Source organism: Peromyscus eremicus, chromosome 4 (genome assembly GCF_949786415.1).
Source record: "Peromyscus eremicus chromosome 4, PerEre_H2_v1, whole genome shotgun sequence".
Taxonomy (NCBI): domain Eukaryota; kingdom Metazoa; phylum Chordata; class Mammalia; order Rodentia; family Cricetidae; genus Peromyscus; species Peromyscus eremicus.
In genome coordinates, this window is record NC_081419.1 from 119,380,997 (window position 1) to 119,401,914 (window position 20,918).

Sequence of the window (20,918 nt, forward strand, 5' to 3'; positions counted from 1 at the left end):
TAAAATGAGAATACATTTACCATGTAAAATATATCTGATGCTAACTTGAAGGGTGTCCATTTTTAAATAAGTTCTAGACTGGATCTTTCCTGTTCTTTTTTTAGTGGAAGGAACTTAAAAAGGAATAGTAATATCTTTTTTTACATGGATCTATACATAGTAAAAAGGGACACCTCCTCAACAGGACTGGGACCTACAACAGATGAAGTAAGAAACCCCCATACAAGCAGAACCTCCCATTTGTAGTGTCATCCTTCCTAAACACACACACATACACACACACACACACACACACACACACACACACACACACACATCATGATTGTTCTCTAACCTGAAGATCCTCATTAGCTTTCTATGCCCAATGCATCATATCTAGACCCTACTGTGTGGGTCAAGGGCTGGAGGGCTGTGGTCCCCACCCCAGCTCCTTACTCTCTGTATTTTCCATTCTGTCTGTGACTCTGACTTAGGTACCTCTGTCCTCCAGCCAACATTGTAAGTGTGAATATGTCACTGTGCTAATAAGAAGCAGGTTTGGATGGTTCTTCAGTGGTCCTGAGGGGTGACTGCCAACACCAACAATTAAATCACCAAACACTGACAGCTAAGGAGCCCAGCCTCAAGGCTTCCACCTCCAAAAGGTAGATGAGGGGATAGATGAATTTTGATGAGAAAAAAAAATACAAGCTTGGTTTTACTAAGCACTCCTGTCCAGCATTTCATTTCATTACCCAGGAGATAGCGAATGAGGGCAAACTTGGCAGACACAGTCAGTCGTGGGAATGTAGATGTTTTCATGATGCAGTACAGTTATTGCAGATGCTTCCAAACTCTTTCCCCATCCGGCCTGACTCCCAAACAGTTAACTCTGCCCATAAAGAAACTTGCTTACTCTTGATTACAAAGAAGTGTGTGTGTGTGTGTGTGTGTGTGTGTGTGTGTGTGTGTGTGTGTGTGGTGCTGTGTTCATTGAATTCTTGTGAAAAGTCACATTTTTAGTTAGAGGAGATATAGCCAATGCTCCACCCATGACCCCTTACCTTTACCAGTTCAATTCCCCTGGCCTGATTTCCAACTGTAAAGCTTCATTTCTTTTCCTGGGGGCTCTCCCTTGCCACTGAAGCCTGTTTTGCCCTTCTGGGTTAAAAGGTATCAGGAAATGTAATACCTGAGTGGCTGACAGAGTCAGAGGCTATGTAGCCCAGATGCTCTTTCTCTGCCTACCTCCCAATGGGACTGAGCCTCACTTGCCCATTACCACAATTTTTTTTGTCTCCCTTTTCTGCTATCTACCTCACTTCTCCAATGTCCCAAAAATGTTTCCTAGGATCATCTCACCACATTCAATACTAGCATTTCTTGTTTCTTTCATTTAGCACATGATAGTTAATAAGGTACCCTAAACATGCTACTTTTATTCAAGAAACTTATATCAAATAACTAGCACTGACAAATACTGAGCCAAGTGTTGGTACGTCAGTGCCCGACAGTGAAGGCAGATGCCCCTACACCTGGTCCTTTAATGGGTTAAGGGTCCCAGGGCACAGCAGGAAATAGCCCCGTAGATTGGCATTGTCTTCTTTGTTGCTGCAGAGCAAAGTCTGTGCATCCTGTGGGTGAACTCTGAAATATCAGGCGGTGGCTTACATTTATCACAAAAGCTACTGCACATAATGTTATCAGAGATGGAGAAGGCCCTTCTCAACCCCTCAGAAACCCAGGTCACATGAATGGCCATGTTCATCACTCAGCATGCTCGATGGAGAGCATTCAAAAGATCATTCTCTGTGACCACTGTCCTGAGGTGGCCTCTTTATTTAAACACATCTCAGGCAGCAGCTTGTTGACTGCCAGTTGTTTTTCTTGTGTAAAACTAGAGCCCAAAAGGAATTTTCTTAGAAAAAATTAAGTATGAATTCGCTTTATGTTCCCATTGTGAGGATTAACAAATAAGCCACAGTTCATTGGCTGGAGAAGTGGCTCAGTGGGCTAAGTGTCTGCTGCTCAAGTGTGACAACTGGGTTGGGGGATCCAAAAGCTCAGAGAGGCAGCACATGCCCATAACACAAGCTCTGGGAGGAAGAGATGGGAGGGCTCCAGGGACTGCTAGCCAGTCCAGCCTCTCAGTGAGTTTCAGCTTCAGTGAGAGATGCTGTTTCAAAAAGTAAGGTGGCTAATGACAGAGGAAGACATACACACAAATAAAGACAAGAAAAAAATAAATATTCAGAAGCTCGTGTGTTTTGAAAAACCATGGCATAGCAAACTTCTAGAAAGCAAAGCCATTTAGAATCTGGTGGTTTTCCTCAGTGTAGAAATATTCTGCAGCAAATCTGAAGAGTGGACATTGGTAGCACCAAGACTTCCTGGTGGAAGAAAAGCCCACACTAGTCCCTCTTCTGTCCAGACATGAGTGCCGGTGTCTTCACGCTGTTTCAGGGGATCCCAGAGCCCTGTCCTAGCTCCAGACTGTATGGCTGTGTTTCCTGAGATAGGAATTGGCTGTGGAAATTGTGTCAGCTCAAAAGCTTGTAACGAGCTGGGCAGTGGTGGCGCACGCCTTTAGTCCCAGCACTCGGAAGGCAGAGCCAGGCGGATCTCTGTGAGTTCGAGGCCAGCCTGGGCTACAGAGTGAGTTCCAGGAAAGGTGCAAAGCTACACAAAGAAACCCTGTCTCAAAAAAAAAGAAAGAAAGAAAGAAAGCTTGGAACAAAACCCATCTTATGGTCTTCTTAATCTTTGTTCCATGAAGTTTGTGTGAAATAGCATTTCTCTGAGACAACAGAAACTTCATGTTGTACAATTATTGTGGTGTTTGGTCTGTCTTGATAGTTTTATTTAAAAAGAAAAACACTAACAAAATAAGAGGATTTGACTTTTTAAAATGTGTCTGACACGTAATATAGCTATCAAGAAAAATTGGTCATACATATTATATTGAATTATATGCACATATACATTATATGTTCAAAGATACTCTATTTATATCATATATATGTAGCTGTGTGGAGAATTATAATATATACCCATATAGAGAAGGCGTAATTTTGTTGTAAACAATTACTTTTAACCTCTTTGAAGAATCTAGAATCCCAAAAGAGAGAAGAATGTATTTTCCTGTGTTTGGGAAGTGTGATTTTCTTTTTCTCATTTATACCACTCTGAAATGAAATGGAATTATAGGAAGGAAATCGAAGCTGCATATTCAGTGGAGAATGTGTGAAATGCTCTCCAGAAATAGCAAGGAAATATCAAGATGAAATTCCAGCTGGGAGGGATTCCTAGCGCTCTGGGGGTGGGGCAGAGCCTCTGGCTGGATGGCAGAGGAGTTTGCCGTCCGTCGGTCGGGTGGCCTTTTGCAATCCCCACCATCTATGCCACTGAATGATGAGGGCAAGGGCAGAATTCCCCACTGTGGGGTTCCTCCCAGGACCCTTGTTCTAGTCACTTCACCAGGATGACTTGTCTTGCCTCCTGTTGGTCATTGTGTGACAGAAGCTGAGCTATCTGCTTGTCAGCCTGCTCTGGGTTGGGTGACACAGACAGATACACAGGACCTTCCCTGCTTGCTCGGGGATACTGATCTATCCATCTCAACCAATAAATATGTTCAGGATGTGAGTCAGGTGGATCCTGCCTCCATCTTCCTCAGAGAAGCAAAGGGAACTGTGTGGACCCTATAGGGTTCATGTATCCATGTTTAAGGAAAATGAACCAATTACCAAGCAATGGCAGGGATTTTCTTTTTGAGAAGTGGACAAATGGACCAGTAGTTCCAGTATGCATTGAATCAACTCTCTCCCTCCTAGTACATCCACATCCATACCTGCAGTCTGCATGCTTCAACCACTTGTCATGCATCTCCTTAAAATACTTCATTTCTAAATTGAACTGTGGCCAATGCCGTCTTGTGCTTTAGGCTCCGACTACTTCCCCTTTTAGCTACATTTCTAATACTCTTGTCCTAGCAGCTTAAAGTAATGGAGGGAGGAGACTCCCTCCCTAAAGAAGGCAATACAATGGCAAGGGGGCATCTGGTTTTGGTTTTGGTTTTTTTCAGTCTTGTCTCCCGTGAGGTAATGTATAGCACACTGTGCAGGTACAGGACTCATAACCCAAGCTTCCTGGGTTTGGATACTAATTCTACACACACACACACACACACACACACACACACACACACACACACACACACACCATTCTACTGGCACAACCTTGGTCAAATCTTTCAGTCTTACCCAGCCCCAATAGCTGGTAAAAGAGGGCAAGCCCTAACACACTAGGACATCGTGCAGATTGCATGAAATAACCCTTTGCACCCCTTAGCTGCAGAGTCAGGTAAAAATGGTCATTATCAGTGAATGGTGAGACCAGAACATTAGGCAGAAAGGACAAGAGTCCCTGATGGAGCTTTCACCTTATGTCCAGCAGAGCGGTGGAAGGTTTGGGGGGTGTGCCTTCTCCCTGTTACCTCTAGAGGAGAAAGAGATTATTCTCTGGTTTGATGCCTTCTTACTATGCTCCAAGTTCACCCCATCTATAGCGGGGAAATTGGTTTTGTAACATGTTACATCTTAATCTGGGGCTGAAGTTTGTCCATAGTCCAGATGCTAAAGACAATTCATAATGAGAGAAAATGTATTACAGTCTGCTCGATTTTGACATCTGGACTTGGTGCAAGGTTCATTTCCTGCATTAGTAAATCTCAGTGGATAATTTGTACTACACTTTCCTGTTTTTATTAAGGTTATATATGCACAGAGCTTAGGCAGGGAACCAGTTATTAGCGACCTGTTATGGAAAACAGCCATCTTCCAGCCCCATCAGTACCAATTTCCCACTACTTTCCAATAATGTGACTGCTCTCAATATCTGCTATGAGATCCCTAAATAACATGCTGAGCTGGCAGCCATTGGATTTTCAGTTGCAAGCATTCTGTATTGACTTCACAGCATGGAAGAGGAGCCGTTAGCCCCAGCCCTCCCCGAATTATCCTCAAAGACTTGTATCATATAAGTTTGTTTATACATCAGCTGGCTTAATTTATTATGACTCTGCGGCCTCTCTTTCTAACTGGGCCATTAATATGTAATGATTCACAATCTTTCTGGAACACTTCTGTTTTCCTGGTAGTTTATTGCTGTCTTTTTATTTGTTTCAGTTTGGCCCGGGCGTGAGTTTTTAAGAGCTGGGGTCGTGCCATGTAGCTCAGACTGGCCTCGAACTCGTTGTCCTCCAGCCTTAGCCTCCCAAGTGCTATGATTGCAGCTGTGTGTCACAGGTAGGCACTCTCTAAACTTGCTGCAAATATTTTATAATATTTTGTCTCCCTCCTATAATTTCCTCTTGCCACCATTCTAGAAATGTCCTTCAGTTTTTATGACAGAGTCTAGTTGCGAAGTTCCTGGTGTTTTGTAGCCTGCTCTCTGTGTAATTCTTATTTTGAAGGCGTGCATCCTCCAATGATGTCTACTCAGGAATGAAGCATCAGAGTTTAAATGTTTAATGGAGCTAAATTTTAGTACTTACTCTTGTCTCACTTTTAACTGATAAGTCAGTTGTACAAACAAACTTTCAGTTAAAATATTTTCCCTCTCTAATCTTAAAGATATTACCCATTTCCTTCTGGTTTCCAGTATCTTTGTTGAGATATCAGTTGTTGACCTGTTTGGGTCATTTATTCTCTCTCTCTCTCTCTCTCTCTCTCTCTCTCTCTCTCTCTCTCTCTCTCTCTCTCCCTCTCCCTCTCCCTCTCTCCCTCTCCCTCTCTCCCCTCCCTCCACCTCCCCTGCCCCCTCGTTCCCCTCACTCCTTCTTCTGTCTCTGTCTCAATTTTCAGGTCTGTTCTTAGCTGACCATTGTGAAATTCTTTGGCTATGTGGTGTTTTGTATCGTTAACCTAAATGAATAATTTAGATTATATTTTTGGTTTTTGACCTTGTTTGCTGTGCCACACACTTGAGGGCCTCTTGACTCTGAAAATGTGTAAGTCCCTGGCTTCCAGAAGTCACTCATAGACTACACACATGGTTATCTCCTCCCTCTGCCCCTCTCTTTGCAGAACTGCTGTTGCTCAGGCACCTCCGCTCTTACCTTCAGTTAAGGTGAGGGATAGACTGTGGCTGGGCTGTTAAAATGAGGGAGGAAGCCTAGGAATGAAATTCTTCAATAGTCATTTAGTTGTATTTCAAGGCCTGTCTGCCGCCTGGCTTCTGAATTTTCTACAAAGCCAAGTGAGTGACCCTGCTTTCCAGATTCCAAAATTGTATTGCTCGGATCATCTCTTCTCTTCTTTTTCTACTTGTGGTTTTGTCTTGTTTTAAGAATATTTGTATTGTCATATGGTCACAGAATAACAAGAAGGAGGAATGGCAATAGTGTGATTCAGTCTGCCGTCTAAAAGCCCAAGGGATTTGCTTGAGGTTCAGAACTGGTATTTGTCTCCTGTTGTAAATTCATTTGCCTGATTATAATAAATTGAATAAATATCCAAGACCTTTTGCAACCTGCTGACAAATGAGCAGTTTAGTTCAATTTATTCTATTCCATCCATGGTGAGTGATGACCACAGCCTCTAAGAGTCCCCAATCCCAGGAAGAATGATGAAAGGGTAAAGAAAGCTCTGTAATCACTCTGCAGCAATTGCCGTGGAGTGGGTCTCTTCTGGACAACCCTGTCATCATTAACTTAAATCAGCCAGTACAAAGACCTAATGAGGCAAAATTAGCCATGGAAAATATCTGCATGTCAGTGCACTGCGTAGAAGGATGTACTAATGGAAAGAGGCTGGCCTGTCTTTGGTGTTAGCTGAATATAAAAAGCCTTCTCGCGTTTTCCTTTGCCTGGTCTTTGTAGCTGACCCAGCGGTCAGGATCAGCAGAGGTATGAGAGGCCACCTTCCCTTTGAAATCCCTTTTCCACGTGTGCTTGGTGTAAAGCGTGCCTGTCACGGGCCTACCTGCGAGTGTTGGCATTTGTGACGCCCTTTTTCACCTACTAGGCCAAAGGTGAAAGCAGCCAAACAGATGTCCCGTGGCCGTGAGCTAAGGGAAGAGACTAATCCAACTACCTGCAGACGTGGTTCTGTGGGCGTTTCCGGATAGCTCTATGCAAGTCTGCCAACGTACCCCCTAAAAAGAGACTTCGTAGGATTTACAGGGGGGAAAATGGCTTGCCCACACCTCCCCATAATGCCCAATCCTCCCGCCCCCTCGCTGTTATTATCCAACAAAACTCCTCTTTCTTCTGTAGCCGTGGCTCAGCAAAACCAACATCTCTTTAAGGCGGCATAGACCAACCACTAAAGTAACTTTCTTTCCAAATTGCTACGTAAATCCATTTAGTTTTTAATTCTAATTAAGTTTGGTCAGTTGCTAACAGATCTAGCCACATGATAGAAATGAGGCCAGAAAACCTGGAGGGTCTCCAGGGGCCTGCCTGCCTTCTGAAGGGCAGCAGCTGCCCAGCCCAGGTGCCCATTCCGTGTTGACTCGAGCATGAGTTCACACCTGTCCCTCCCTTCACATGAAAGATGCTAAGCAACTCAAATGCCTAGTGATGTTAAGACTCCCTTCGTAAGCACCTTTGCCCCAGGGCCCACCTTGACCTTAGCTACACAGTTCTGGAACCACTCAGCAGCCAGACACATCAGCCTTCCTTCTCTCCTTCTCAGAGGTCAGACCACAGTCACAGTGGTACAAATCCCTGACTCCTCCCGTTTTCTGTCACTAGTCATTTCCCGTCAGTCCACCTGCTGTATCTTCTTATGGCCAGACTCATAGCCCTAAAGCCTTTCCCCATTGATGGACAGATTGATCAGGGTCACACGGCAAACATATGTGAGTCTACGCCTCTGGTTTTACCACTGGCCAAGAATGCAGATGACTCTTCTGAAGTAGAAAGGGGAGACACACCGTTTCCTTCTCTTCTGTCTGGGTCCCCATGGAGGACAAGTGCTGGCCAGAGCCACACTGCCTTGTGTGAATAGCCTGACCGCCTGTTTCCTGTTTGTCTCCCACTTCCTCTAGGTCGTGGCTCTTTCCTCCTGGTGCCTGCTGAGGGATTCCATCTACTACACACTGTCCGTGGTCGCGCTCATTGTGGTAAGTTGCTTTTACCGTTTTAGTTCAGTCTTACCACGATACTTCTCAACACAGGACAGTGTGAGACTTGTCAGTGTGGAGTTTCTCTCAAGGACATAGCCACTAATAAGCAAGTTTGTGTCTTTGTGTGGATAAGTGTTCCTTTCTCCAAGTTACTTTGGCTACCCAGAACCCTGCTTGCTCACTGGGTACTCAGAACAGTACCTGGTCTTAGTACTTGTCTTGTCTGAATCTAAGTGTCCTGAAGCTATTCTGTAATCCTTTGACTGTTCTTTCTTGCTGGCCTCATGGCTCCTGACTCCCTTCCCCGGTGACCCCTAACTCTTCCCCTGTCTATGTTCCCTTGTCGTCATCATCACACAGCCTGCCTTCCATGACCACACCCACCCCTGTGCTCTCAGAAGTAGATCTCCCTGAGGTCCGTTGTGGGTAAATAACTCTGGACTACACAGCTGCGTGTCTCTACTAACTCTTGAAATGTCTAACAAAGCTGGACTCTCTTCCTGTATTTCTGCCCTCATGTCTATCCTGACTACCCAACCTGGAAATTACATTAAGTTCCCCTTTTCTCCAACTCCCTTATACCTGTTTGACCTAACTGTCCTGTAGATTTCACCTCATAAAAATGTCCCAAGCATGTCCCCACTTCACTTGGGGCTATAGTCTTAGCCTGAATGGATGTGTCAGCCACGCTACGGTTCTTGGTGGGTCAGATTACAACATTTCTGTCACCTACTACCCTCCCCTCTCTGTCCCCAGTAAATCCTCAGAGTCATCCATGTCTCCACCAAGAAATCCCTTGTTTAACTGACCAGAGGTGACCAAACTCCTTAGCCTGGCAGGCAGAGCCACATGGAAGTGGATAGTTCCAAATAAGGAAAACAAAGAGGAATTTGGAGACCTGACTCCTAATACCAGTCTCCTCTTGTGATAGTTAATTCTACATGTCAACTTGACTGGCTGAGGAGGGCCCGGTTCTCAGTGGTACATTATTTCAGGGTGTTTCTGTGTATTGGTTACTTGGTTTCATTGCCACAATACCTGACAGACACAACTTAAAGGAGAAAAGATTTGTTTGGGTTCAAAGTCTCAGAGGGATTCAGGCCATCATGGCAAGGAGGGATGGTGGAATAGTTAAGGCCAGGGTGGTGGGAACATGTGGCAGAGACCATCAACATCATGGTGGACTCGGATACAGAGAATGAGACAGGAGCAAGTGGCTAGGCTGCCCCCCTCCAAGGCCTGCCTCTGATGTCATATTTCTACCAGCTGGGCCTCACTTCCTGAATCAGCTAGAGAACAAATAATCAAAACTTGTGAGATAGTTCAGATTCAAGCCTAATATATAGTCTGTCCTATAACACTAATTGCTAAACGATCTTATTAATAAAAAAAAAAAGTGGAGCCAGATATTGGGGTGAAAGCTGAAAGATCAGAGAATCCCCAGGCAAGCTTTATTTGTTAGAGTAAAAATAAAATATCACCACACTGTCCAGAGAGAGCATTTATATCAATAGAATTAAAAAAGATGACCTCTCTCACCAAAGTGAGTGGGTATCAGCCAATCCCTCAAGCACCTAAAGGGAACATGGTAGAAGGTGATAATGTGTTCTCCCTGCTTAAGTAGAGTCATTCATCTTCCTGTGCCCTTGGACATTGGTGCTCTTGGACCTTCCAACTCAAAGAGGGAGTTGAACCAGTGGCTCCTTGGTTATCATGTCTTTAGGCTTGGTCCAGAATTATATTGTCAGCTTTATAGATGGCAGATGTGAGCCAACACTTCATTATTAATCTGATGTACATGTATGATACATGTATATTGGCTCCGAGTGTCTAGAAAACTATGCCTCTCACACCTTCTTACTAGCAAAATTGATTTTAGAGAAATCACTCTCTCTGGGTTTCCATTTGCTTATCTATGCATCAGGACTGTATGACCTGCTTTACACAACACTTTCCTGTGGGTTGTCCTGGAAAGTAAGTTACATATGTTCCAAAGTGTGTCCTCTGAGCTCTGGGGCTTAAGCAGGAACCTCTGGCAGGATCAAGAACAGAAGGGCTCAGTGTATTATGTTCATCATTTGAAGTCATAGGCGATAGACTTTCGGACACACATGAACTCTATGCTTATTCTCGGACATTACCTTTAAGAAAGGATTAGTCACTTCGAACTGAGAAGATTCTTTTTAACTTCAACTCAGACTTTCCAAACATAGTTTCTGGTGAGCTTTGTCCTGCAAGGGACCAACACACATTGTTCCTGTACATTCCACTATTCTGCCTTTTTAGGGTATTGTCTTAGTTAGGGTTTATATTGCTGTGAAGAGACACTATGACCACAGCAACTCTTTTTACGGAAAACATTTAACTGGGGTGGCCTACAGTTCAGAGGTTTAGTCCACTATCTTCATGGCAGGTGGCATGCAAGCAGGCATAATGCTGGAGAAGGATCTGAGAGTCCTACATCCTGATCCATAGGCAACAGGAAGCAACTGTGTGCCACACTGAGTGTAGCTTGAGCGTAGGAGATCGCAAAGCCCACCCCCACAGTGACAGACTTTCTCCAACAAGGCCACACCTAGTCCAACAAAGCTACACTTCCTAATAGTGCCACTCCCTAGGGGGGGGGCATTATCTTTCAAACCACCACATCCTTTTTGAAAATTACATTTTCTCATCCTTTTTGAAAATTACATTTTTTTCTCAAGAGACATGTGAGTAGGGAATGCCAACCATAAACGAATGCAACTGTCCACTCTGCTGAAGTGCAGAGAGATGACTAGGCTTACAAACACAAGACAGTGACATGTAAAGTAGACAGGCAAGGTCTCCCGGACCACAAACTCAGCCATGTCCACTTCCAGAACAGTCTTGTGAGTGTTGGCTTTCTGCATAGATGCCTCCTGGACAGTCTGCGGAAGAACTTTTCTTCAGTCCCATTTATCTGGACCTGTCCAAGATAAATCAGATACCATTGCTGCTGATGGTGTGTGAAGAAGTAAAGAGGTTTGGCTTCTCTGGGTCACAGATGACACACCCTCCTGAACTTGGTCTCTGGGCCAAGCAACCATCTGCCCTGGGGCCGTGGTATATAAATCACAGAGCTGACACAGCTGGACATGCTGGCTGCTGATGCTGCCCTGTGTTGCCTTCAGCAAGCAACAGACTGCAGCATCAAATGATGCCTTAGCATCAGCTGGAGACTTGGGCTGTTTACAGATGGGTCGTCAAAATTAGGGTCTTATGACTTGGAGAGAAATTGCATATGTTTATTCTTAAGATGGGAGTCTTCAGTGATGGATATTGCTTCATTGTACGTTAAACGGCATCCCCCTAACTTTGGTGAACATCCAAAACAATTAGCACTCTTATCTAAAATGTGGAAGCCGGAGATCTTTACTCTTTGGATTTTGGAGTGGAACCCAGGAAACTGCACTGCAGCCTGCATCATCTTTCACCAGGGGCTCTGGACTTTGAAAAGCATAACTTCTGACTGTGGAAAGGAAATCCTTTGGGATTATTGATCTCTGATATATCCACGATCATTTCCAAAGTCAGTTTTTAAATTCGGGAGAAACAAGATTATGCTCGTCTGTGCAGGCTTAGTTTGTCTACAATTTTGACTTCTGTTAGTGAGTGTGGATCATATTTTCATAGTCTCTATCTATCTATTATCTATATCTGAGTGTATGTGTGTGTGCTCTCACACATGTGTGTGTGTCTGTGTGTTCACCCCTGTGAAGGCAAAAGCCTGATGTTGGAATGTCTTCCTCAATCACTTCTCTGCTTTAGTGTTTGAGCCAGGATCTCTCACTGAATGGGGAGCTTTTTGTTTTGACTCGACTAGCTAGTTGGGGAGCCCAGGATCCACTGGTCTCCACCCCCAAAACATGTGTTCCCACCCCCAGCATTAACTTGGATGCTGAGAATCCACACCCAGGCCCTTCTGTTTGAACAGCAAGTACTTTACTAACTGAGCAGTCTCCCTAATCCAACCATCTGGGATCATTTTCACATGACTGTGTGAGGAATAAAATACATCCTTGGTCCAGAAGGGCAGCACTTAGCAAAGTAGCTTTTACAGCATCCCCATATCTATTCCTCACCCCAGCCTTAGACCAAAACTCACAAACTCTCTGTAGCTTTTTGTCAGTACTTTTTTTAAATTCCTCTATTTTATGACCACATATATAATAACAAAAACATTTTCATTCAATTTTCTTTAGGTAATACCTAGCTTCCTACAGGACAGCGCCATGGCCATGTAAAATGCCTCTGTTAAAAGCCCTTTCCTCAGCCCACAAAATAATCACCAAGCTTCCCAAACAATTTAATTTGATTATTAATTTTTTTTAAGTTCTGAAATGTTCAGCTGACCCCCTGAGGTTGTACAAGGAGAACCCATTCACTCACAGGGCAAGCGTGGATTAAGTGGGACCAGATGCTGTTTCCATGTATCTTCTCATCAAAACGCCCTTACGAGTCACACAACGGAGCCCCAAGGACAAACCAGGAGGCCTAGAGATCCAAAGATGGCCAGAACAGATTCTCCAGGGATGCTGCTTGCTGCTAAAGGACAGAGGGCGATGAGTCCAGCCAGGAGAATGCTAAGAGCTTCCTTATTGCTTGGAATCTAAGACTGCTGAGACATACCAGTTGAAGGGGGGACACAGACCGGGCAGAAAGCAAGAACACAGGAGTGAGACAGGCGTGTGCATTCCACACACAGTCCCCCAAAATGAAGACCGTTCATCAACAGACCCAAAGTCAGTTCACTCTGGTACTTAGGCCCCATCTAAATTTTCCTCAGTGCTATTTCCTGATTAGTCTGCAGTGATGATATACCACTGTCTAAAGCAATCCTTCTTTCACAAACATACAGTACTTTCTTCCCATTGCCCTCCCCTCAGGAATAGAGGCTCCCTTTAGCCTCATATACACCATCTGTATTGGAGTCTCTGGCAATGGAAAAGCTAGACAATGCCTGGAAGCAGGAGAGATGCCACTCTTAAGTCCTGAGAATACTCTGTGTTCTTTGCAGCGCCTCCCATTGGGTGTCTGCTCACACATGCAACAGCGCAGGCCTCCCTGCTTCTCCTTCACACCCAGGAGCACTTGGCTCATGGGCATAGCAGGCCTCTCAGTCCTGCCCTTTTTCCAAATTCCAGCCAGCCTGTCAGGGTTCTTGCATTGAAATGTTGCTGTGATTTACATAATCATGAAATTTACATAAATGCAAATGATCCATCACATCATCAGTCTAACAGCTGCCCAAAAGGAACTACTTTATTTTTACATTTCATCTCAGTTGTAGTCAGGGATTGTGAACATGAAGGGGAGAGAACCTTCGTGGGAGATGGAAAGCTCTGTGGAATAGCTTTCCCATAACTTGGGCTGGTACAGAAATCCAATTCAGAGTGCTGTCTGTCTGTGGATGACAGAGCCGAGAAGCCACTGATCCTGGTTGGCACAGTCCTCAAGCCACTCTGGGTGCGGGCACAGCAAAGAAGCTCAAGTTCAAGAGACTGCTTCCGTTTCCATCACTGGGAAAGCGCTTCGCGGAGCCCCTGGGCAAAGAGATCCCATAGGGGCAAAGAAACAGCTGAGGTGACACACTGTTGCCAGAGATGGGCACTGACTCTGCATTAGTTACCTTGTCATTGCCCTAACAAAATACTTGAGGCACTTATAAATAGAAAGGTTTGTTTAGCTCATGGACCCAGGAGCCCAAGTTCAAATTCTAGTAACCCTATTGCTTTGAACCCATTATGACAGGTGTGTGTGGTGGAACAAAGTGACAACCTCACAAGCCAAAACAACAAGAAAGAAAAGAGAAGACAGAGATCCTGCTGTCACCTTCAAGGACATGCTCCAATGGCCTAAAGACCTTTCATTTGGTTCCTCTCCACAAAGATTTCACCAACCTTCTTATAGCGCCAACCCAAGCACCAAGCTTTTAACATGACCCCTGGGAGACACTTTCCTGGCTGAACCCAGAGCTTTCTGTCCCTTTTCATTGTCTCATACAGTAGCCATGGTAGCCATATGGGCATGGGCAGCTACTGAACACCTGAAATGCAGCTAGCAAGAGTAAACAACAAAGTTTTTTGTTGTTAAGTTGCATTATACAGCCATAGATGGCTAGTAACTACCGTATTGAATAGTGCGATTCTAGTGAGCCAACAACAGTCCTGCAGAAACTATGAACACTCCTACAGGCATCCATGCCTTTCAAGCTTTCAGAGAAGGTATCTAAGATGGTTCAGCTACACCATGCCAGTGTAGCTCCGGCTGTACAGTACAGCTATATAGAATCCAGATTTTTCTTCCAATAAAATCTGCCTCTGAGAGTCTGAAATATTCCTTATTCTGTGAGCATGTTGTTAGAAAAAAAATGAGTTTTACCTTACATACCCTAGAACTCATGAAGGTAGCTGTTTTAGTTTTATTTCTGTTGCTGTGATTTACAAAAAAAAAAAAAAAACAACTGACAAGAAAAGCAGTATAGGGGAAGAGGGGCTTATTTGGCTTATACTTCCAGGTTATAGTCTATCATTTCGGGGGAGTCAAGATGAGATCTTCAAACCACAAGTCACATCATATCCGTAGTCAAGAGCAGACACACCCATAAGCCAACCCAATGGAGACAATCCTTCCTCAAGACTCTTCCCAAGTGATTCTAAAGTTGTGTCAAGTTGACAATACGTTATCCATCACAGCAGATAATCTTAAATACTCTAGAAATGGTTTGGTCCTGTTCCTCCTGTGGTAGAGAACCAATCTTAATGGTCATGGTGAAACTGTCCTCTGCCTTCCAGGTGGCCTTCTCTCTGGCCAGTCCCCTCTCCCTCACTGAGAATTAACTGATTCTCTCTTGATTCCCTAGCATTAACTGTACTCCATTTCATTCCAACTCTTCTTCTGGCCAAGGTGAAATGATGATGATAGCTAGAAGCTTTCCAGGGAAACGACTGTGACAGAAATGTAAAGTCCTGAAATGAATTGACTGTGGTCGCAGAGAAGTTAGCTGGTTTTACCATCACTGTGGTGGCTGTATGGAAGGAACCATGTGGTGCTGGGAATATTGGGAGGCTGGGGTCATCTTTGCATTTGCTCACTCCATAGGGAGGGGTGTCTGTCAGCTGTTCTGGAGAAGGCAGCTTGCTCAGCTTTGCAGGGAAAATGACTTTAAATTCTTAGTTTGTGCTTGCGTTTGTTTTTGTGCTCCCAGCTACCAGTCCTTTATTTTCACCACCCTTGTCTCCTATGTACTTCAGCTGTCTCCTCACCCTCTTCTGCCTCAGAGCAGGTTCTTACGGGTTTCTGTGAGAGGATCAGCGCTTCTCAAACTCTTGCTCTCTTGGCCTCCTTCCTGCAGCCGCTGATGTCATGCCCATTACCTTCCTGCATGCCCCATTAGCCTTAAAGCACAAGCCATGGTGGGACACAGCTTTTTAGTACATCCCATTGGATTCTTCCCCTTATTCCTTCCCTTAGCTAAGCCACTTGCTCTGCCTGCTCCTGGACCCCGAGAAGTGAGTGTTCTAAATGCAGAGCAGCTGGGGTAGGGGTGGGGGTTGGGGTCCCAGTGCTGTCTATGGGGGAGGCTGGCTTGATTTGATAGTTAGAAAGGAAGATTTTCAAGTTTGAGCCTCTTGAAAGAAAATGAGGCTCTTGATTTTCCCGTCATTTTCACTGCTTAAAATTCTCGCAGTGCCGATGATCCTAATAAAGATGATAAATCGCAGCAATGTGGCCATTCCCGTGGTGTGGTGTGGTGATGCTGAGGCAGTTCACCCCCTTCTCCTGGTTACACCTAAGCCACTCCCGGCTTGTCTTTGCCGTGTTTTTCCATCTTGAGGGAGCCATTCCCTTGGCAGTTCCCTGGGAAGCTCTGGCATCTGGGCAGGAGGGGGGGGGGGTCCACCTGCCTGCAGTCAGCCCGACTTTTGGGGGAGAATTCTAGAGCAGACATCAGGATTGACAAGCCTGTTTCCATGGTTCCCAACCACTTCTCTGAAGCCTAGAGGAAGTGAGTGCCTTTGTCAAATTCATTTCTGTTTGTTCACATTTAGCCCAGCGGCAGAATATGTGGAAACCTAAGAGAAAGCCAAGTACAGCTTTGGATGAGCCACATGTAGGTCAGAGGTCAGGACCCCAGGGTAGCGCTTGCTCAGCAAATCTGAGGCCGGGCTCTCAGCACCGGTGGCTCTCTCGGCACTGTGAGTTATCTCAGTTCCTAGCCTCAAACACATGCAGCAGAGAGTATCTAAGGCTTGCTTTCTTTGGGGAAAAGGTTGGGGAACTTGCTCGGTCTGCAACTCACAAGAAGATTCGGTGTTGGCACAGATGACTTATTCCCTGGCCCCGTCCAATAGTGAACGTCAAGCAGGAAATACTGCCACCTGCCACATGCCGCTGTAGGCCGGCTGTAGGCGCCTCAGTGGGCTGCCTGCCTGGAGGTACTTGCTCTCCTTCCCGCACGTTTCACCAGAGCTTTGAAAATGGGCCACGTCATTTTAACTTCACTACCGAAACCAGGGTGGAGGGCTGGGGTGTGAGCACCACCTAGTGGTAACAAAGTGGAACTAAATTGGCTGGAGAGATGGATCAGAGGTTAAGAGCACTGGCTGTTCTTCCAGAGGTCCTGAGTTCAATTCCCAGCAACCACATGGTGGCTGAAAACCATCTGTAATGAGATCTGGTTCCCTCTTTGGGCCTGCAGGGATACATGCAGGCAGAATACTGTATACATAATAAATAAATAAATCTTAAAAAAAAAAAAAAGAGTGTGCATGTTTTTCAATTTCCTATAGTCCCCACTATTCCTATGGTGGTGTGGGGGCGGGGAGGGGTTCCCTCTTACAGCCTGTGCACAAAACCATAGGTATTTACATTACTTCCCTCAGGAGAATGAAATTAAATAATATCTGTAAGCAATAACTAACCCATTCTCCACAGCCATTAGAAGACCCCAGTCTGTCCTTTTAACTTTCTACACAGAATGATCCTAGGCCTCCATCAGGATGGCCCCATGGTCCTTTCCAAAAGGACATTTGCCATTGATTTCCTCATTCTCAGTCTTCCAGGAAGGGATGGCCAGGCCACACTGCCTCCCCCAAGAACCAGCTCTGACCTCCCCTGATGCATCTTCTTATTGCTCTACACAATCCTCTGAAGGTACAGGGATAAACTGCACCATGTTTCTGCATCACCACAGGGCAGCTGCATCCCCTGGCTTTGTGCGAGGCCTTATCCTCAGTAGCAGACCCAGCAGCTGTTACCCCTAAGGAATGGGGTGTCCCCGGGTCATACAGAAGGAAAACTCTCAGATATTTTAAATGTTTCCAGATCGCTACCATGTATTAGAACTTGCAGGAAAATGACATCCATTTCTCAGAAGTGTCTGCCTCCCAACAACACCTCCACACATTACACATCACTCTGGCTGGCAGTTTACCTGATCTCACCATGGTTTACCCGCTGTTTCTCTGATCTTTTAGGCTCCTTGTAAACTCTATCCCTCCCCCCACCCATTTGGGGCTATATTAGTTACTTTTCACTATGATAAAATGTATGATAGACTCAAAGGAGACGCTTATAGCAGCTCACAGTTTCGGAGGGAGTGTGGGCCAGCATGGCAGGGGAGGCACAGGAAGGGGTGCACTCCTGTCTGGGACAGAGGGAGCCTGAGGTGGCTTCTCACAGGAAGCAGAAAGCTTGGGCCAGAAGCAAAAGCAGACATTCCCTGCAAGGCCAATGACTCACTTCTGCTAGCTGGGCCACCACCCAAAGGCTCTGTACCCTCTTGGTGTTCAAGAATATACATCTGTAGGGGATGTTTCACATTCAAGCCACAGCGAGGACTTTTGTACAATTAAGCCCATTATTATTATTTTCTCTTTAAATAATCAATAGTTAAAGGCCTACCGACCCACAGCTGTTCCTAGAAAGTACACAAAGGATGCCTGTGCCTCTGTACCAAGACTAGTCAACTAGTCACAGTGACTCCTTTTGTAAGAGCTATGCCCCCATCTATGGAGAATCTCCCACAGAGTGCAGGCTCCCTAAAAGCTACGTTCATATATGGCATGGCTTGCCTTCTCTGATGGAAGAGAATTAAATTGTTCTGGTTTAATAAACTCTCCTGGAGTCTCAGATTCTCTTGAGTGACTATGAAGTAATTGTTCCTTCCCCATTGCTAAGACTAATATTGAATTAAGCACTTAATAAAAATTTTTCCATCTTAAATAATTGGTTCTGTTCCATTATTTCATGATAACAATTTGTTAATGCTAGTGATTATGTAAAACAACCGTGAATCTTTCCAGGGGGTGGATTCCATACTATCTAGCTCACATCCTGGGACTGTTTCCTTGATTCCTCAAATCCTTTTCCCATTCTGGCTTGGCGTTTTCATCCAGATGTACTTGTTGAATTTGATGGCAGAGACAGAGTAACAAGACAATGAAGCAACATTCTTTTTTTTTTTAACATCTTGTTAAAAAGAACCTGTTACAAATAAGCACGACTCCTGCCTCCTGCTCCTTCTCCTTAGACCTTTATGATGACAGGAAGAGCTCCTTGTGAGTCGTGTGGGCTGTCTTTGAGATATCGTTTGTCTCTGCACAACTGGAGATTATTAGAATCGCTGGGGACCAAGGCAATGCCTGCATTGTTAGTTACATTTACCATCTTGCTGTACGGTGGTCTGGCATTGTCTACCAGCCCTGAAGCCTCTGCCTTAGAGTCTCCAGAGGCCTCTGCCTCCGTAGGGAATGCCAATCAGAGATCACCATGCTCAGAGAAGTCTTAAAACCATTTCTATGGCTTCCTGCCTCCATAACAGATACACCCTTTGTGGGTCCTATGAGTCATGTGGGCATGAAAAAAGGTCCAAAATAAGAGCCAGACCCGAGTCCTGGAATCAGTTCCATGATGGGTTGAACAACCCCAGAAATTATTTCTGCTTTCTGAAATTTGGTTTCCCTATATATGTCAAAAGATTTTACCACTTTGCTTGGTTCTTTGTTTGTTTGCTGTTTAGTTTCCCCCAAATGGGAATTGATCTGAGGTCGTGTTAGGCTGGAAGTTAACTGGTTAAACTTTGTGATAGACGCTCTATTGGTCCCAATAGATAAGACTGAAATCTCGGTTTGTCACTTTTTTCCTTCCCTGCTTCTGACCTTTTCTAGCCTCCTTCCTTGACAGAAGGCAGGCCATGGCACAGGGCATGGGCAGCCAACAGTGCCAGGATCGGCAAACACATTTTGATGCCATTGTATTCACTTGTCTCAAGGTCAGTTTCTGTGTGAGATGCTAAGGGGGGGCTGATCCCCTCACTTCTGGTGGTGATAGAACGCCTCCCTTGGGAACAAAAGGAGACAATTAAAAGGACAATGTTGAGTGTGTGGAATATCAATTGCTTACATCAAATCTGAGATGTGCAGAAACGTCATTCGTGGTACCTAAAGGATCAGAATTGGAAAGCACCAGCCAGGTTCCTACCTCCCCTTGTAAACCTAAATTCCATGATGTGTCTTGCTTTATAAGGGAGAATCATCTCTCCCAGTCCTCCATCTTGGGGCAGAAACTGAAGGATCACCTTGCTTCTCCTTCCCACCCACAACCACCCAATCTTCACACAACTTGTCCTTTCACTCTCAGTAGTCAGACTACAGAAAGAGTTTGCCCACCGGTGCCTGACACTCCAGCCCCGCCATGAATGTCCCCATGCCAGCGGTGAGCACCGACAGCACACCATCATAAAACACTAAATGTGCGTGCACATGTGTAACTGCCTTTCTTTTTTATTTTTTTCACAGTTCATTTATGATGAAAAAGTTTCTTGGTAAGTACCTTTCTGTCCCTTTTAACTGTCCCTTTTTATGATGCAGAACCAAATGCATTGCAGGCTGGAGTTGAGGTTTAGAAAAGACACGGGGCAGCAAGATGGCTCAGCAGGTAAAGGCACTTGCTGCCAGTGCCAACAACCTGGGTTTAATCTCTGGAAACCACGTGATCAAAGGAGAGAACTGAGTCCTACAAGTTGTTCTCTGACCTTCACATCCACACTTGGATCGTGTGTGTGTGTGTGCACGTACATACATATACAACAACACACACACAAATAAGTAAATCTAATTTAGAAAAAGAAGGAAATGTCATGACAACTTGGAACAAACAGAATTCTTAGGACCCGCCCATCCCCTTCAACAAAGACATCAAATTATCTTTTACCTAGCTTTTCCCTTGGGCCGGGGCGATGGGATTCATATCTTCATATCTGGATGTCTTTATTGTGGAGGTTGGATGCTATCCAAGTTTCTGTGTCTTTCTATAGTCGGCCATAGCTGGACCATGGTTGTGGTTTGGCTAATCTTTTTATAGCAGTCAGCTTTCCATTACTATAACAAAGTGACATAAATGATCAACTTATAAAGAGGAAAAGTTCATTTTTTTACCCCCAGTTTGAAAGGTTTCAGTCCATGTTTTGCTGGCACATCTGCTGGTAAAAGGAAAATTTGGCAAAAACAAAACCACTCACCCCATGACCATAAAGAAGGGAAAGAGGGGTCCCACTGTTTTCTTCAAGGGCATATATGCTCCTAATGACCCATAAGCCTCTCACGGGACCCCTACCTCTTCAAGTTTTCACCAATTCCCAATTGCACCAAGCTGGGAACCAGTTCTTTTAACACTCTGGCCACTGGGGAAACAGTTTGGATCTGAGCTGTATGTAGCAGGAGATACACCTAGTACAGTATTCCAAACCCCAGTGACATCTTAGGAGTCAGGATCCAAGCACATCA

The 20,918-nt window shown here is 44.9% G+C and overlaps 1 protein-coding gene across 1 annotated transcript in view; it reads left to right on the plus strand.

Annotated features, from left to right (window-relative positions):
• The window catches only part of Slc24a3 (solute carrier family 24 member 3), a 485,481-nt gene that overhangs the window by 412,544 nt on the left and 52,019 nt on the right, over positions 1-20,918 (plus strand). The window contains exons 7-8 of the mRNA XM_059261565.1: positions 8,032-8,106; positions 19,932-19,957. Of these exons, the coding sequence (XP_059117548.1) occupies positions 8,032-8,106; positions 19,932-19,957 (101 nt within the window). The remainder of the gene's footprint in view (positions 1-8,031; positions 8,107-19,931; positions 19,958-20,918) is intronic.